This window comes from Pseudophryne corroboree, chromosome 1, assembly GCF_028390025.1.
Source record: "Pseudophryne corroboree isolate aPseCor3 chromosome 1, aPseCor3.hap2, whole genome shotgun sequence".
Taxonomy (NCBI): Eukaryota; Metazoa; Chordata; class Amphibia; order Anura; family Myobatrachidae; genus Pseudophryne; species Pseudophryne corroboree.
The window spans coordinates 972,913,381-972,933,000 of NC_086444.1; the positions used below are offsets into that span (position 1 = coordinate 972,913,381).

The 19,620-nt window shown below is 47.0% G+C and overlaps 1 protein-coding gene across 4 annotated transcripts in view; it reads right to left on the reverse strand.

The window, feature by feature from the left end:
- Positions 1 to 19,620, reverse strand: part of RBM46 (RNA binding motif protein 46) — a 329,232-nt gene that overhangs the window by 197,439 nt on the left and 112,173 nt on the right. For all 4 annotated transcript variants that reach the window (XM_063920507.1, XM_063920504.1, XM_063920505.1 and 1 more), the window contains exon 3: positions 6,516 to 6,678. In XM_063920507.1, coding sequence (XP_063776577.1) covers positions 6,516 to 6,678 — 163 coding nt within the window. The remainder of the gene's footprint in view (positions 1 to 6,515; positions 6,679 to 19,620) is intronic.

Consider the following 19,620-nt stretch of genomic DNA (forward strand, 5'->3'; position numbering starts at 1 on the left):
ATTCGCCCGCTATCGCCAGCCGCAGCCCTGTCGCCGGGACCCTGGTTTCACTATATTCAATGTAAAACTGATTCGCCCCTCCCGCAGGCGGATTCCGGCCAATCGGCGAGCAGTGGGCGTACTGAATTCGCCTTCCTGCCCAATGGCTGGAACGGTAAAATCAGGGAAAAAAATGGCGTGGGGTCCCCCCTCCAAAGCATAACCAGCCTCGGGCTCATTGAGCTGGTCCTGGTTCTAAAAATACGGGGAAAAAATTGACAGGGGATCCCCCGTATTTTTAAAACCAGCACCGGGCTCTACGCCTGATGCTGGTGCCAAAAATACGGGGGACAAAACGAGTAGGGGTCCCCCGTATTTTTAACACCAGCATCGGGCTCCACTAGCTGGACAGATAATGCCACAGCCGGGGGTCACTTTTATGCCGTGCCCTGCGGCCGTGGCATCAAATATCCAACTAGTCACCCCTGGCCGGGGTACCCTGGGGGAGTGGGGACCCCTTCAATCAAGGGGTCCCCCCCCCCCCAGCCACCCAAGGGCCAGGGGTGAAGCCCGAGGCTGTCCCCCCCCCATCCAATGGGCTGCGGATGGGAGGGCTGATAGCCTTTGTGTAAAAAAAAAAGATATTGTTTTTTCCATTAGTACTACAAGTCCCAGCAAGCCTCCCCCGCAAGCTGGTACTTGGAGAACCACAAGTACCAGCATGCGGGAGAAAAACGGGCCCGCTGGTACCTGTAGTACTACTGGAAAAAAAATACCCAACTAAAAACAGGACACAGACACCGTCGACAGTAAAACTTTATTACACACTGCCGACACACACATACTTACCTATGTTCACACGCCGACTGCAACGATCTCCGACGATCCGAGGGTACCTGTCAAAAAATTATACTCACCTTCCAGCGTCCGTCCAGAGGTCCAGGTCCAGAGGTAAATCCACGTACTTTGTAAAAAAAAAAAAACGATCAGCGAGCCATACCGGACTAGAAAGGAGTGTAATGTTTTCACATTACACTCCTTTCTCCCGAATGCCGGGACATCACGTGACTCTTGTCACTGATGCCCCTTCAGCCAATCAGGAAGCGCTATTGCCGTGGCGCTCACCTGATTGGCTGGACGCCGTCTGTACTCTGACAGCGCCTCGCAAAGCCGCTCCATTACTTTCAATGGTGGGAACTTAGCGGCTAGCGGTGGGGTCACCCGCCGGTCAGCCGCTGACCGGCGGGTGACCTCACCGCTAGCCGCTAAGTTCCCACCATTGAAAGTAATGGAGGGAGCTGTGCGATGGCTGTCACAGCGAGCAGCCAATCAGGTGAGCGCAAGTTGCGCTTCCCTGATTGGCTTAGAGACCTGTCAGTGACAACTGTCACTGACAGATCTTAATCGTGGAAAGGTGTCCCATGTGTCAGCATGGGACACCTTTCAGTCCGTTATGGAGCGGGTAAATGCGTTTTATTTTTTTGCCAAGTACGTGGATTTATCTCTGGAACCTGGTTAAGGTGAGTATATTGAACTTTGCTTTTCAGGTACCCTGGGATTCTACATGGAGAAGAGGACCGATGTCGGCGTGTGAACATAGGTAAGTATGTGTGTGTCGGCAGTGTGTAATAAAGTTTTACTGTCGACGGTGTCTGTGTCCTGTTTTTATTTGGGTATTTTTTTTCCAGTAGTACTACAGGTACCAGCGGGCCCGTTTTTCTCCCGCATGCTGGTACTTGTGGTTCTCCAAGTACCAGCTTGCGGGGGAGGCTTGCTGGGACTTGTAGTACTAATGGAAAAAACAATATCTTTTTTTTATCACAAAGGCTATCAGCCCCCCCATCCGCAGCCCATTGGATGGGGGGGGGACAGCCTCGGGCTTCACCCCTGGCCCTTGGGTGGCTGGGGGGGGGGGGGACCCCTTGATTGAAGGGGTCCCCACTCCCCCAGGGTACCCCGGCCAGGGGTGACTAGTTGGATATTTGATGCCACGGCCGCAGGGCACGGCATAAAAGTGACCCCCGGCTGTGGCATTATCTGTCCAGCTAGTGGAGCCCGATGCTGGTGTTAAAAATACGGGGGACCCCTACTCGTTTTGTCCCCCGTATTTTTGGCACCAGCACCAGGCGCAGAGCCCGGTGCTGGTTTTAAAAATACGGGGGATCCCCTGTCATTTTTTTCCCCGCATTTTTAGAACCAGGACCAGCTCAATGAGCCCGAGGCTGGTTATGCTTTGGAGGGGGGACCCCACGCCATTTTTTTTCCTGATTTTACCGTTCCAGCAATTAAAAAAAAAAAAAAAAAAAAAAATATTTTAAAAAATATATAAATAATATTTGTGCCTCCCCAAAAAAAAAAAAAAAAAAACCTAATCCCTTCTAATATAAATAGATCTGCTATTCCCCCAAAAAAAAACACAAAAAAAAACATGTTTAAAATTTTTTTATTTGTTTTCACCCTCCAAAGTGTGGCGGATGGAAAATCGCGAATTTGCTGTCTAAAAGCACTGCAGGCGAATTTCCAAACTTGAATTGAATATGCTGGAGGCGAATTGCAGCATCTGTACCATTGCAGAAAAGGCGAATTCGGAAAAAGGCGAATTGAGAAAAGGCGAATTTTGACGGGCCGTTTTTTTGCGAAAAATGACTGCACTGCATAGGCGAATTGATTTTTGGAGGCGAAAACGGCCCGGAATTCGCCATTTTTGCCGATTCGCCCGCTATTGCATATACCCCAAAGAGAGGGGATATAGTCACAGACTAATCAAGAAAGCCAGAAGAGAAGTGGAGCGTACGGATAGAGAGAGTCTGATTTTCAGAGAAAAGAAACAACAGAAGGGAGATAAGGAATTTAGATTTGTTGGCAACTTCTGTACAGAGTGGCAAGAAATCAAACAAATCATTCAGAAACACTGGCCCATTCTACTCCTAGATAATGATTTGGAAAAGGTCCTAAAAGAGCAAGTCTCCATGAGTTGGAGGAGATCACCGAATCTCAAAGATAGATTGGTGAAGAGCCACTTTGAAGAGAAACATCCCAGACAACCCTCAGTTCGGGGTAGTTTTCCATGTGGATCATGCAAAATCTGTAAATACATCCATTTACAAACTACCATACAGGACAAATACGGTTCAGAACATATCATCACAGATTTCTTTAATTGTAGGACAAAAAATGTTATCTACTGCATTACATGCACGTGTAACATCTACTATGTCGGGATGACATCCAGGATGCTTAAACAACGCATCCTGGAACACATCGGGACGATACGAAATGCAGAAACGGACATCAATAAATTCAAACCATTAACGACAGTGGCTAGGCATTTCTATAAGACACATGGAAAGTCCTCAGAGGACCTACGAGTCTTTGGACTTGAAAAAATCAATTTGGGGATAAGAGGCGGTGATCTTCAAAAGGAGCTTCTTAGACGGGAAAGCCAGTGGATCTTTAGGTTGGGCTCCATATCCCCAATGGGCCTTAATGAGAACATTAATTACGGTGCATTCCTGAACACATAACCATGACTCTCTTTTCCAAACAATCCTCCCTTGTACTCTTCTGTCCTAATCCAAATTATGCTTAACACTCTCATCCATTTTTATGAGAATAAAACAATCTCCCTGATCTTCCCTTCTCTCTCTCTCTTTTTCTTCCTTTTTCTATACTTTTTTTCCTTTCAGTCCTTAATTTGTACATGCTGTATTAAAATATAAGTTTATCTTGAACATTGAACACAAACATAAATGGCCATACGGGCAACAATTAACATTATAATCTCTATCTCCATAATTAAATAATACAGAGATGACCATTTAGTCATGAAGCCTATTTCCTCGCTTACAGTCTAGACTATCACTGCGAGGTCACAAGCTTGAGACTTGTGGCAGTCCGCGTGGCACGATACCCGCCTATCAACAGATAATTGCTTTTCCAATCTTATTATATTTTATTCTTATTTCATTCCTCACTAGAAACCTTAATTAATTCTCAATACTCTAGGCATATTTTCATATTTACTCTTTTATTATATGTTTATATTCAGTCTATATTCATTTTTACTTGTCCCTTTTCGAACATATTATATCCATTTTTTCATATATCTGTACTACCCATTATTTAACTATACAAAAGTAGGTCCGTAGCCATGTGGTATAGCCTCTCGCCTATAGTCTAAATTACTACCGCTAGGTCATAGGTTCGAATCTTGAGAATTTTAAAATCCGTGGCAATATGGTTAAGTCTTTAGTCCAATCCACATTTAATTAATAAATTTTGTTTATCCCTAATCTGTTCCCTCTCTGCATGAAATGCCTAACATACAGAGATGTATACATATATTTTCTATCCCTTTTAATTTATGACTCTCTTTGTCATATTATATTTCCATTTGTATAACTGGTGATATGACTACAAGAAGATAGCTCTGTAGCCACGCGGTATAGTGTCTCGCCCACAGCCAAATTATTAGTGCAGGGTCACAAGTTCGTATCTCACACTCTTTAAAATTATATTATTTTACTCATTTATAAATTTATTAGGACCCTTATTATTCATATTTATATCTTTCATTTTGTCCCTTGTTCTATTTTCCATTTCTCCTCCCTCTCTAATTATTCTCTGATAACTAATATACACTTGATTACTGACACTGGCTATTAATCAGTTTACCAACTGCGCTTTCAGACATAGCGATTTGACTTCACCTCATTTACTTAATCAATTTCATACTGAACAGTTTTTCTGCCATTTAATTCTAACCAATGATGATCAGGCTGACCATATATAATCCCCATGAAGGGGAACATCAGATAGGCGGATGGTGATCAAGCCCCTGCTGAGGGTGAAACGTACGTTCAGTATCTGTTCCTGAGCGTCATGTGACGCTGTTTCCGGAAATCCCGCCATACGTCACTGGGACCGGACCATTGGCGCTGACGGAGACGCTTGCCGAGGCTGCTACACACGGGGACACTCTCTCCCCGCTAGGTATTCAGTGTGCTCTCATCGCCTGCACGGCATCACCTGTCAAACCCTGCAATGACATCCTGTTAACAGGGCTGAGGTGTGCCGCAGCGGACGACAGCAGAATCACTCTTTCTTCCTTCAGCCCGCCGCCGCCTGATTAACTCTCTCACCTCCCATTCACTGTGTGCTAGCACGCACATGGGAAGGCAGCAGAAGTTAGCCAGACACACGGGACGGGTTACTTTACTATCCACAAGGTTTCTTGTTTATTATTAATGTGTTAATCTAACCCAATAACTGATATTGCATCAAAGTATCATTGGTTAAGCATATGAGAAATCTGAGCCATTTTGCACCAAGTCAGCACTTCAGGTTAACTTACTCACAGGAGGACTGAGCTCAATGTAAATGTTTGAATCTGTTATCATTGTGTCACTTTCTCAAGGAACCAGACCACCAAGTTACATATGACACATTTATACAATATACCCTTCGTATACAGGGGAACTGAGCTCATTCAGGTATCATAATTGTTTTTATAGCAAATGATATGCTCCAGATGAACCAATAATATTTTTAGATTACAGAAGAAATAGTCCTGATACATTGTGTCTTGATATAAGTTCTGTTATTTATACAGAACTGCTCTTTCCGGCTTTTCCTCTTCTTTCCTCCTAATAGGAAACAAACATACTATCTGTTCAATGCCCGTATAATTATATTTATTGAATACTCTGGAGATTATGATGTGACTGATAATTTGTTACTAATTGTAACGGGCATACTTGGCTCTTCCACTATTTCAAATGTTATAACCTTTCCAGCTGATACCTTGGGAAATATGCTGTAGGCAAACAGCTCCGTCTTAATTATTACAGTGCCATTGTGGTCATAAGATTACTTTGACCATTTATTAAATTTAATTTTTTCTTCTTTTATTTATTATTTTGCTGTGCATTATCTATTTGTTACACAGTTTACAATATTTTCACCCATGGGTAAAACCCACATATAGAGGTTTGAATTATCTAAATAAAAAACCTCAACTATATGGGAATTAATATACTCACCTTTTTGCTTTTTGAATTTATTTATATATATGTATATATATTTTTTCTTCATCATTTGTTAAAAATTTTAAAAAATACATAAAAATATCCAAAAAATTACATTAAAAACCCTGTTAAAGAAAAGACAAACACTATATCTTACTTGAAAACAAATAAAAGTTATGTTTTAATAATTATTATATTTACAACTATAAGAGTGCCCCCACAAAGAGGTTTACTTCTTTGTTCCCTGATCTCTTTCAAGGAACAACTTGTTTTTGTGATTTACTTGTCATTTACCTCGGGGAGCACCACCAGCAGATTGATTAAACCACGATTATCTATACTAACGATTTCCTTTATTGCTGGTTCTAAGTACTTAGTGAGATACCACTGAGTTAATTTTAACAACTGGTTGTGCAGGAATACTCCCCTTTTCTTTCCATATTCTATTACTATCCATAGGCATTTTAAGAACTTCATAAAATTATGTTATGCTTCTGTCAATAATGTTACCTGGAGGCGGACCACCAAATTTGCGTTGTCCATTTTCTTGAACCATGTTGTACCCAGTTGCTTCCATCAAAGCAAGCAAAGCAGCTTCTTTCTGAGTTCCAATTCTAGCTTTGCTACATCCATTACTAATTTCTGAATATTCATCACTCATGTCTGCAATCATCTATAAAAGAAAAAAAACATTATAAATTAAATTAAATAGTAAATAAAGCTAATAAAGGACAAATGCAAAAAACCTCTTAGGGGAAGGGTTGGCTGGTTTAAACCAAATGTTTTAATTATTTTTTAAAAACACTATTAATCTGTGACTACAGGCATGGCGCTGTGACTACTTAAAAAAATAAGAATTTACTCACCGGTAATTCTATTTCTCGTAGTCCGTAGTGGATGCTGGGAACTCCGTAAGGACCATGGGGAATAGCGGGCTCCAAAGGAGGCTGGGCACTCTAGAAAGATTTATGACTACCTGGTGTGCACTGGCTCCTCCCACCATGACCCTCCTCCAAGCCTCAGTTAGGACACTGTGCCCGGACGAGCTGACATAATAAGGAAGGATTTAGAATCCCGGGTAAGACTCTTACCAGCCACACCAATCACACCGTACAACTCGTGATACTATATCCAGTTTGACAGTATGAAAACAACTGAGCCTCTCAACAGATGGCTCAACAATAACCCTTTAGTTAACAATAACTATTTACAAGTATTGCAGACAATCCGCACTTGGGATGGGCGCCCAGCATCCACTACGGACTACGAGAAATAGAATTACCGGTGAGTAAATTCTTATTTTCTCTGACGTCCTAGTGGATGCTGGGAACTCCGTAAGGACCATGGGGATTATACCAAAGCTCCCAAACGGGCGGGAGAGTGCGGATGACTCTGCAGCACCGAATGAGAGAACTCCAGGTCCTCCTCAGCCAGGGTATCAAATTTGTAGAATTTTGCAAACGTGTTTGCCCCTGACCAAGTAGCTGCTCGGCAAAGTTGTAAAGCCGAGACCCCTCGGGCAGCCGCCCAAGATGAGCCCACCTTCCTTGTGGAATGGGCATTTACAGATTTTGGCTGTGGCAGTCCTGCCACAGAATGTGCAAGCTGAATTGTACTACAAATCCAGCGCGCAATAGACTGCTTAGAAGCAGGAGCACCCAGCTTGTTGGGTGCATACAGGATAAACAGCGAGTCAGATTTTCTGACTCCAGCCGTCCTGGAAACATATATTTTCAGGGCCCTGACAACGTCTAGCAACTTGGAGTCCTCCAAATCCCTAGTAGCCGCAGGCACCACAATAGGCTGGTTCAGGTGAAACGCTGACACCACCTTAGGGAGAAACTGGGGACGAGTCCTCAATTCTGCCCTATCCATATGGAAAATCAGATAAGGGCTTTTACAAGATAAAGCCGCCAATTCTGACACTCGCCTGGCTGAAGCCAAGGCCAATAACATGACCACGTGAGATATTTCAGATCCACGGTTTTTAGTGGCTCAAACCAATGTGATTTTAAGAAACTCAACACCACGTTGAGATCCCAAGGTGCCACAGGAGGCACAAACGGGGGCTGAATATGCAGCACTCCTTTCACAAATGTCTGAACTTCAGGTACTGAAGCTAGTTCTTTTTGAAAGAAAATCAACAGAGCCGAGATCTGTACTTTAATGGAGCCTAGTTTTAGGCCCATATTCACTCCTGCTTGCAGGAAATGCAGAAATCGACCTAGTTGAAATTCCTCTGTTGGGGCCTTTTTGGCCTCGCACCATGCAACATATTTCCACCATATGCGGTGATAATGCTTTGCCGTAACATCTTTCCTGGCCTTAATAAGCGTAGGAATGACTTCTTCCGGAATACCCTTTTCCTTTAGGATCCAGTGTTCAACCGCCATGCCGTCAAACGCAGCCGCGGTAAGTCTTGGAACAGACAGGGCCCCTGCTGTAGCAGGTCCTGTCTGAGCGGTAGAGGCCACGGGTCCTCTGAGAGCATCTCTTGAAGTTCCGGGTACCACGCTCGTCTTGGCCAATCCGGAACCACGAGAATTGTGTTTACTCCTCGCTTTCGTATTATTCTCAATACCTTTGGTATGAGAGGCAGAGGAGGGAACACATAAACCGACTGGTACACCCACGGTGTCACTAGAGCGTCCACAGCTACCGCCTGAGGGTCCCTTGACCTGGCGCAATATCTTTTTAACTTTTTGTTGAGGCGGGACGCCATCATGACCACCTGTGGTTTTTCCCAACGGTTTACCAGCATCTGGAAGACTTCTGGATGAAGTCCCCACTCTCCCGTGTGGAGGTCGTGTCTGCTGAGGAAGTCTGCTTCCCAGTTGTCCACTCCCGGAATGAACACTGCTGACAGTGCTAGTACATGATTCTCCGCCCATCGGAGGATTCTTGTGGCTTCTGCCATCGCCATCCTGCTTCTTGTGCCGCCCTGTCGATTTACATGGGCGACTGCCGTGATGTTGTCTGACTGGATCAGCACCGGCTGGTGTAGGAGCAGGGATTTTGCTTGACTTAGGGCATTGTAGATGGCCCTTAGTTCCAGAATATTTATGTGAAGGGAAGTCTCCTGACTCGACCATAGTCCTTGGAAGTTTCTTCCCTGTGTGACTGCCCCCCAGCCTCGAAGGCTGGCATCCGTGGTCACCAGGACCCAGTCCTGTATGCCGAACCTGCGGCCCTCTAGAAGATGGGCACTCTGCAGCCACCACAGTAGAGACACCCTGGTTCTTGGAGACAGGGTTATTAAGCGATGCATCTGAAGATGCGATCCGGACCACTGGTCCAACAGGTCCCACTGAAAGATTCTGGCATGGAACCTGCCGAAGGGAATTGCTTCGTAAGAAGCCACCATCTTTCCCAGGACCCGCGTGCAGCGATGCACTGATACCTGTTTTGGCTTCAGGAGGTCTCTGACTAGAGATGACAACTCCCTGGCTTTCTCCTCCGGGAGAAACACTTTTTTCTGGACTGTATCCAGAATCATACCCAGGAACAGTAGCCGTGTCGTCGGAACCAGCTGTGACTTTGGGATATTCAGAATCCAGCCGTGCTGGTGCAGCACCTCCTGAGATAGTGCTACTCCCACCAACAACTGTTCCTTGGACCTCGCTTTTATTAGGAGATCGTCCAAGTACGGGATAATTAAAACTCCCTTTTTTCGAAGGAGTATCATCATTTCCGCCATAACCTTGGTAAATACCCTCGGTGCCGTGGACAGTCCAAACGGCAGCGTCTGGAATTGGTAATGGCAATCCTGTACCACAAATCTGAGGTACTCCTGGTGAGGATGGTAAATGGGGACATGCAAGTAAGCATCCTTGATGTCCAGGGATACCATGTAATCCCCCTCTTCCAGGCTCGCAATAACCGCCCTGAGCGATTCCATCTTGAACTTGAATTTTTTTATGTATGTGTTCAAGGATTTCAAATTTAAAATGGGTCTCACTGAACCGTCCGGTTTTGGTACCACAAATAGTGTGGAATAGTAACCCCGGCCTTGTTGAAGTAGGGGTACCTTGATTATCACCTGCTGGGAATACAGCTTGTGAATTGCCGCTAGCACCGCTTCCCTGTCTGAGGGAGCAATCGGCAAGGCAGATTTTAGGAACCGGTGGGGTGGAGACGCCTCGAATTCCAGTTTGTACCCCTGAGATACTATTTGAAGGATCCAGGGATCCACCTGTGAGCGAGCCCACTGATCGCTGAAATTCTTGAGGCGGCCCCCCACCGTACCAGGCTCCGCCTGTGGAGCCCCACCGTCATGCGGCGGACTTGGCAGAAGAAGCGGGGGAGGACTTTTGCTCCTGGGAACCTGCTGTTTGTTGCAGCCTTTTTCCCCTACCTCTGCCTCTGGATAGAAAAGACCCGCCTTTTCCACGCCTGTTTTTCTGGGTCCGAAAGGACTGAACCTGATAAAACGGCGCCTTCTTAGGCTGTGAGGGGACATGGGGTAAAAATGCTGACTTCCCAGACGTTGCTGTGGAAACTAGGTCCGAGAGACCATCCCCAAATAATTCCTCACCCTTATATGGCAACACTTCCATGTGCCTTTTAGAATCTGCATCTCCTGTCCACTGGCGAGTCCATAAGCCTCTCCTAGCAGAAATGGACAATGCACTAACTTTAGATGCCAGTCGGCAGATTTCCCTCTGTGCATCTCTCATATATAAGACTGAGTCTTTTATATGGTCTATGGTTAACAGGATCGTGTCTCTGTCTAATGTGTCAATATTTTCTGACAGTTTATCTGACCACGCAGCGGCAGCACTGCACATCCAAGCTGACGCAATAGCTGGCCTAAGTATAATGCCTGAGTGTGTATATACAGACTTCAGGATCGCCTCCTGCTTTCTATCAGCAGGTTCCTTGAGGGCGGCCGTATCCGGAGACGGTAGTGCCACCTTTTTAGACAAACGTGTGAGCGCTTTATCCACCCTAGGAGGTGTTTCCCAACGTGACCTATCCTCTGGCGGGAAAGGGAACGCCATTAGTACCTTCTTAGGAATTACCAATTTTTTATCAGGGAAAGCCCACGCTTCTTCACACACTTCATTTAATTCATCTGATGGGGGAAAAACTACGGGTAGTTTTTTCTCCCCAAACATAATACCCTTTTTTGTGGTACCTGTATTTATATCAGAAATGTGTAACACCTCTTTCATTGCCTCAATCATGCAGTGAATGGCCTTAGTGGGCATCAGGTTAGACTCATCGTCGTCGACACTGGTGTCAGTATCAGTGTCGACATCTGGGTCTGCGGTCTGAGGTAGCGGGCGTTTTAGAGCCCCTGATGACCTGTGCGACGCCTGGACAGGCACGAGCTGAGAAGTCGGCTGTCCCACATTTGGCATGTCGTCAAATTTCTTATGTAAGAAGTCTATACGTGCACTCATTTCTTTCCATAAGCTCAACCACTCAGGTGTCTGCCCCGCAGGGGGTGACATCCCTTCTAAAGGCATCTGCTCCGTCTCCACATCATTATCCTCATCAAACATGTCGACACAGCCGTACCAACACACCACACACACACAAGGAATGCTCCAACAGAGGACAGGACCCACAAAAGCCCTTTGGGGGGACAGAGTGAGAGTATGCCAGCACACACCAGAGCGCTATATAATGCAGGGACTAACTATAGCTGCTTTTTCTATATAATTTATACAGCGCCTAAATTTAATGCCCCCCCTCTCTTTTTTTACCCTTTTCTGTAGTGTAGACTGCAGGGGAGAGCCAGGGAGCTTCCTTCCAGCGGATCTGTGAAGGAGAAATGGCGCCAGTGTGCTGCAGGAGATAGCTCCGCCCCTTTTCCGCGGCCTATTCTCCCGCTTTTTTCTGGATTCTGGCAGGGGTATTTTCCACATATATAGCCTCTGGGGCTATATATTGTGGTATTTTTGCCAGCCAAGGTGTCATAATTGCTTCTCAGGGCGCCCCCCCCCCCAGCGCCCTGCACCCTCAGTGACCGGAGTGTGAAGTGTGTGTGAGGAGCAATGGCGCACAGCTGCAGTGTAGTGCGCTACCTTGGTGAAGACTGATGTCTCCTGCCGCCGATTTTCCGGACCTCTTCTTGCTTCTGGCTCTGTAAGGGGGACGGCGGCGCGGCTCCGGGACCGAACACCAAGGACTGGGCCTGCGGTCGATCCCTCTGGAGCTAATGGTGTCCAGTAGCCTAAGAAGCCCAATCCGGCTGCAAGCAGGCGAGTTCGCTTCTTCTCCCCTTAGTCCCTCGCTGCAGTGAGCCTGTTGCCAGCAGGTCTCACTGAAAATAAAAAACCTAAATCTATACTTTCTTTCTAAGGGCTCAGGAGAGCCCCTAGTGTGCATCCAACCTCGGCCGGGCACAAAATCTAACTAACTGAGGTTTGGAGGAGGGTCATGGTGGGAGGAGCCAGTGCACACCAGGTAGTCATAAATCTTTCTAGAGTGCCCAGCCTCCTTCGGAGCCCGCTATTCCCCATGGTCCTTACGGAGTTCCCAGCATCCACTAGGACGTCAGAGAAAGCCTATTATAAGGGAATCTCACTGGTATTATGGCACATTCTTGTTTTTTGTGGTCTTCGTTTAAGTGAGTTGAACCTATGTAGTAAAGTCACACAAACACAACAGAGAAATAGGGAGGGTAAATCAGATCAGAGAGGTACTAAATCTGCATAGCATCATCTAAGACTCCACAAACTCATCCCCTAACCACAACTAACATTCTAGATCTTAAAGGGTAAACAACTCCAACAAATTAAAGAAGCAATACACAGAGAAACACCTCATGATTTAATTCAATTTAAGGCATTCAGTCCTATTGAGATCTCTCAATAAAAAAATTGGTTTTATTGAAATATACAAAATAAATCAAATCAAAGCCTAATAACTTTGGATAGTTAATGTTAGAAAGCATTAAAAATGGGACCCAGTTCAGAAAGACTTTGACCGAAGAGAACGTACAAGACTGGAAAACTAGTAACAGAATGACTGAACAGCAGATGCAAACAAGCAACACAAAACCAAACTGTCTGCAGTAGTAAACAGCACCGGGTGGGCGTCCAGTATCCCCTATGCACTCCGAGAAAATAAGATTTTACTCACCGGTAAATCTATTTCTCGTAGTCCGTAGTGGATACTGGGACTCCGTAAGAACCATGGGGAATAGCGGCTCCGCAGGAGACTGGGCACAACTAAAGAAAGCTTTAGGACTACCTGGTGTGCACTGGCTCCTCCCACTATGACCCTCCTCCAGACCTCAGTTAGGATACTGTGCCCGGAAGAGCTGACACAATAAGGAAGGATTTTGAATCCCGGGTAAGACTCATACCAGCCACACCAATCACACCGTATAACTCGTGATACTATACCCAGTTAACAGTATGAAATATAACTGAGCCTCTCAACAGATGGCTCAACAATAACCCTTTAGTTAGGCAATAACTATAAACAAACAAGTATTGCAGACAATCCGCACTTGGGATGGGCGCCCAGCATCCACTACGGACTACGAGAAATAGATTTACCGGTGAGTAAAATCTTATTTTCTCTGACGTCCTAAGTGGATGCTGGGACTCCGTAAGGACCATGGGGATTATACCAAAGCTCCCAAACGGGCGGGAGAGTGCGGATGACTCTGCAGCACCGAATGAGCAAACTCTAGGTCCTCCTCAGCCAGGGTATCAAACTTGTAGACTCTTGCAAAAATGTTTGAACCCGACCAAGTAACAGCTCGGCAAATTTGTAAAGCCGAGACCCGTCGGGCAGCCGCCCAAGAAGAGCCCACTTTCCTCGTGGAATGGGCTTTTACAGATTTAGGGTGCGGCAGTCCAGCCGCAGAATGTGCAAGTTGAATCGTGCTACAGATCCAGCGAGCAATAGTCTGCTTTGAAGCAGGAGCACCCAGCTTGTTGGGTGCATACAGGATAAATAGCGAGTCAGTTTTCCTGACTCCAGCCGTCCTGGAAACATATACTTTTCAGGGCCCCGACTACGTCCAGTAACTTGGAATCCTCCAAGTCCCAAGTAGCCGCAGGCACCACAATAGGTTGGTTCACATGAAAAACTGATACCACCTTAGGAAGGAATTGGGAACGAGTCCTCAATTCCGCCTTATCCATATAAAATACAGATAAGGGCTGTTGTATGACAAAGCCGCCAATTCTGATACACGCCTGGCCGACGCCAAGGCCCACAGCATGACCACTTTCCACGTGAGGTACTGTAGCTCCACAGATTTAAGTGGCTCAACCCAATGCGACTTCAGGAAATCCAACACCACGTTGAGATTCCACGGTGCCACTTGAGGCACAAACGGGGGCTAACTATGCAGCCCTCCCTTAACAAAAGTCTGAACTTCAGGCAGTGAAGCCAGTTCTATTTTGGAAGAAAATCGATAGAGTCGAAATCTGGACCTTAATGGAACCCAATTTTAGGCCCATAGTCACCTCTGACTGTAGGAAGTGCAGCAATCGACCTAGCTGAAATTCCTCCTTTGGGGCTTTCCTGGCCTCACAGTACGCAACATATTTCCGCCATATGCGGTGATAAAGGTTTGTGTTCACTTCTTTCCTAGCTTTAAATAGCGTAGGGATAACTTCCTCCGGAATGCCCTTTTCTTTCAGGATCCGGCGTTCAACCGCCATGCCGTCAAACGCAGCCGCGGTACGTCTTGGAACAGACAGGCCCCCTGCTGCAGCAGGTCCTGTCTGAGCGGCAGAGGCCATGGGTCCTCTGAGATAATTTCTTGGAGTTCTGGGTACCAAGCTCTTCTTGGCCAACCCGGAACAATGAGTATAGTTTCTTACTCCTCTGCTTCTTATTATTCTCATTACCCTGGGTAAGAGAGGCAGAGAAGGGAACACATACACCGACTGGTACCCCCACGGTGTTACCAGAGCGTCCACAGCTATCGCCTGAGGGTCCCTTGACCTGGCGCAATATCTTTGTAGCTTTTTGTTGAGGCGGGACGCCATCATGTCCACCTGTGGCCTTTCCCAACGGTGTACAATCATTTGGAAGACTTCTGGATGAAGTCCCCACTCTCCCGGGTGGAGGTCGTGTCTTCTGAGAAAGTCTGCTTCTCAGTTGTCCACTCCGGGAATGAACACTGCTGACAGTGCTAACACATGATTTTCCGCCCATCGGAGAATCCTTGTGGCTTCTGCCATCGCCATCCTGCTTCTTGTGCCGCCCTGTCGGTTTACATGAGCGACCGCCGTGATGTTGTCTGACTGGATCAGCACCGGCCGGTGTTGAAGCAGGGGTCTAGCCTGACCTAGGGCATTGTAAATGGCCCTTAGTTCCAGAATATTTATGTGTAGGGAAGTCTCCTGACTTTTCCATAGCCTTGGAAGTTTCTTCCCTGTGTGACTGCCCCCCAGCCTCGAAGGCTGGCATCCGTGGTCACCAGGACCCAGTCCTGTATGCCGAATCTGCGGCCCCCTAGAAGATGAGCACTCTGCAGCCACCACAACAGCGACACCCTGGCCCTTGGAGACAGGGTTATCCGCCGATGCATCTGAAGATGCGATCCGGACCACTTGTCCAACAGATCCCACTGGAAGATCCTTGCATGGGACCTGGCGAATGGAATTTCTTCGTAAGAAGCTACCATCTTTCCCAGGGCTCGCGTGCATTGATGCACCGACACCTGTATTTGTATTAGGATGTCTCTGTCTAGAGACGACAACTCCTTGGACTTCTCCTCCGGGAGAAACCCTTTTTATCCTGTTCTGTGTCCAGAACCATACCCAGGAACAGCAGACGCGTCGTAGGAACCAGCTGCGACTTTGGAATATTCAGAATCCAGCCGTGCTGTTGTAGCACTTCCCGAGATAGTGCTACTCCGCCGAACAACTGCTCCCTGGACCTCGCCTTTATAAGGAGATCGTCCAAGTACGGGATAATTATTTCGGCCATTACCTTGGTAAATACCTCGGTGCCAGGGACAGACCAACGGCAACGTCTGGAATTGGTAATGACAATCCTGTACCACAATTTTGAGGTACTCCTGGTGAAGAGGGTAAATAGGGACATGCAGGTAAGCATCCTTGATGTCCAGTGATACCATGAAATTCTCCAGGCTTGCAATAATCGCCCTGAGCGATTCCATTTTGAACTTGAACCTTCGTATATAAGTGTTCAAGGATTTCAATTTTAGAATGGGTCTCACCGAACCGTCTGGTTTCGGTACCACAACATTTTGGAATAGTAACCCCGGCCTTGTTGAAGGAGGGGTACCTTGATTTCACCTGCTGGAAGTACAGCTTGTGAATTGCCGCCAGTACTACCTTTCTCCGAGGGCAGCAGGCAAGGCTGATGTGAGGTAACGGCGAGGGGGAGTTGCCTCGAACTCCAGCCTGTATCCCTGTGATACTACTTGCAGAATCTAGGGATCCACCTGTGGGCAAGCCCACTGGTCCCTGAAGTTCCCGAGACGCGCCCCCACCGCACCTGTCTCCACCTGTGGAGCCCCAGCGTCATGCGGTGGACTCAGAGGAAGCGGGGGAAGATTTTTGATCCTGGGAACTGGCTGTCTGGTGCAGCTTTTTTCCTTCTTCCCTTGTCTCTGTGCAGAAAGGAAGCGCCTTTGACCCGCTTGCTTTTCTGAAGCCAAAAGGACTGTACCTGAAAATACGGTACTTTCTTAGGCTGTGAGGAAACCTGAGGTAAAAAAATTTCTTCCCAGCTGTTGCTGTGGATACGAGGTCCCAGAGACCATCCCCAAACAATTCCTCACCCTTATAAGGCAGAATCTCCATGTGCCTTTTAAAGGCAGCATCACCTGTCCACTGCCGGGTTTCTAATACCCTCCTGGCAGAATGGACATTGCATTAATTCTGGATGCCAGCCGGCAAATATCCCTCTGTGCATCCTTCATATATAAGACGACGTCTTTAATATGCTCTATGTTAGCAAAATATTATCCCTGTCTAGGGTATTAATATTATCTGACAGGGTATCAGACCACGCTGCAGCAGCACTATTTATGCTGAGGCAATTGCAGGTCTCAGTATAGAACCTGAGTGTGTATATACAGACTTCAGGATAGCCTCCTGCTTTTTATCAGCAGGCTCCTTCAAGGTTGCCGTATCCTAAGACGGCAGTGCCACCTTTTTTGACAAACGTGTGAGCGCCTTATCCACCCTAGGGGATATCTCCCAACGTGACCTATCCTCTGGTGGGAAAGGGTACGCCATCAGTAACTTTTTAGAAATTACCAGTTTCTTATCGGGGGAACCCACGCTTCTTTACACACTTCATTCACTCATCTGATGGGGGAACAAAACACTGGCTGCTTTTTCTCCCCAAAAATAAAACCCCTTTTATGTGGTACTTGGGTTCATGTCAGAAATGTGTAACACATTTTTCATTGCCGAGATCATGTAACGGATGTTCCTAGTGGATTGTGTATATATCTCAACCTCGTCGACACTGGAGTCAGACTCCGTGTCGACATCTGTGTCTGCCATCTGAGGTAACGGGCGTTTTTTGAGCCCCTGATGGCCTTTGAGACGCCTGGGCAGGCGCGGGCTGAGAAGCCGGCTGTCCCACAGCTGTTACGTCATCCAGCCTTTTATGTAAGGAGTTGACATTGTCGGTTAATACTTTCCACCTATCCATCCACTCTGGTGTCGGCCCCACAGGGGGCGACATCCCATTTATCGGCCTCTGCTCCGCCTCCACGTAACCTTCCTCATCCAACATGTCGACACAGCCGTACCGACACACCGCACACACACAGGGAATGCTCTGACTGAGGACAGGACCCCACAAAGTCCTTTGGGGAGACAGAGAGAGAGTATGCCAGCACACACCAGAGCGCTATGTAATGCAGGGATTAACACTATAACTGAGTGATTTTTCCCCCAATAGCTGCTTGTATACATATATTGCGCCTAAATTTAGTGCCCCCCCTCTCTTTTTAACCCTTTGAGCCTGAAAACTATAGGGGAGAGCCTGGGGAGCTGTCTTCCAGCTGCACTGTGAAGAAAAAATGGCGCCAGTGTGCTGAGGGAGATAGCCCCGCCCCTTTTTCGGCGGACTTTTCTCCCGCTTTTTTATGGATTCTGGCAGGGGTAATTTATCACATATATAGCCCTGGGACTATATATTGTGATGATTTGCCAGCCAAGGTGTCTTATATTGCCCTCAGGGCACCCCCCCCCAGCGCCCTGCACCCATCAGTGACCGGAGTGTGAGGTGTGCATGAGGAGCAATGGCGCACAGCTGCAGTGCTGTGCGCTACCTTGTTGAAGACAGAAGTCTTCTGCCGCCGATTTTCCGGAACACTTCTTGCTTCTGGCTCTGTAAGGGGGCCGGCGGCGCGGCTCCGGGAACGAACACCAAGGTCGGGTCCTGCGGTCGATCCCTCTGGAGCTAATGGTGTCCAGTAGCCTAAGAAGCCCAAACTACCACCTGTTAGGTAGGTTCGCTTCTTCTCCCCTTAGTCCCTCGCTGCAGTGAGTCTGTTGCCAGCAGATCTCACTGTAAAATAAAAAACCTAAATATACTTTCTTTCTAGGAGCTCAGGAGAGCCCCTAGTGTGCATCCAGCTCAGCCGGGCACAAGATTCTAACTGAGGTCTGGAGGAGGGTCATAGTGGGAGGAGCCAGTGCACACCAGGTAGTCCTAAAGCTTTCTTTAGTTGTGCCCAGTCTCCTGCGGAGCCGCTATTCCCCATGGTCCTTACGGAGTCCCAGCATCCACTTAGGACGTCAGAGAAAAGGATTTACCGGTGAGTACCAAAATCCCATTTTCTCAATCATCCATAGGGGATACTGGAGCTGGTGAATACAGTGGGGACGTCCCAGAGCTCCCAATCCAGGTGGGAGGGTGCTGTCCATCCAGCAGAACAGAACGCCCAAACTGAGAGTCAGGTACCGCCAAGGCAGTGATCGCGCTGAGCCCAAAAAAGAGTGGGTCCCACGGACCCCTCACTTTTAAAAATTGGGGTCCTATCTGTCCTTTTCTGGTTCCCATCGGAATGAAGGTTCATATGAATCTTATTAATTATTCAAATATAAAAACAGACGTGATTTGGACACTACAAAAGTGTTGCGAGGGGGAGGAGGGGGTGACAATGCTGCTGGGCTGTGTAGCATACAGGACACTCTGCCCCAGAGCTGTAACTAGACATTACAGTGCCCTTTGGCAGAAAGTAAATTGGTGCTTCCCCTGCCATACTTTAAATCAAGGACAGTGCGCGCCTTAGGGGCGTGGCTTCATGGGGAAAGAGCATGGCCACATAACAGTACCAATTCACATTACACCACACAGGTAGAGCACGTTATACACATTGTACCAAGTAGAGCACTTTATACAGATTGTGCCAGTTAGTACACCTTATACAAACTGCACCAGGTGGAGCATGTTACGCACATTGCACCAGGTAGAGCACGTTACACACACTGCACCAGGTAGAGCACGTTACAAACACTGCACAAGGTAGAGCACGTTATACACATTCACCAGGTAGAGCACGTTATACAGATTGTGCCAGTTAGAACACCCTATAAAAACTGCACCAGGTAGAGCATGTTACGCACATTGCACCAGGTACAGTAGAGCACGTTACAAACATTGCACCAGGTAGAGCACGTTACAAACAATGCACCAGGTAGAG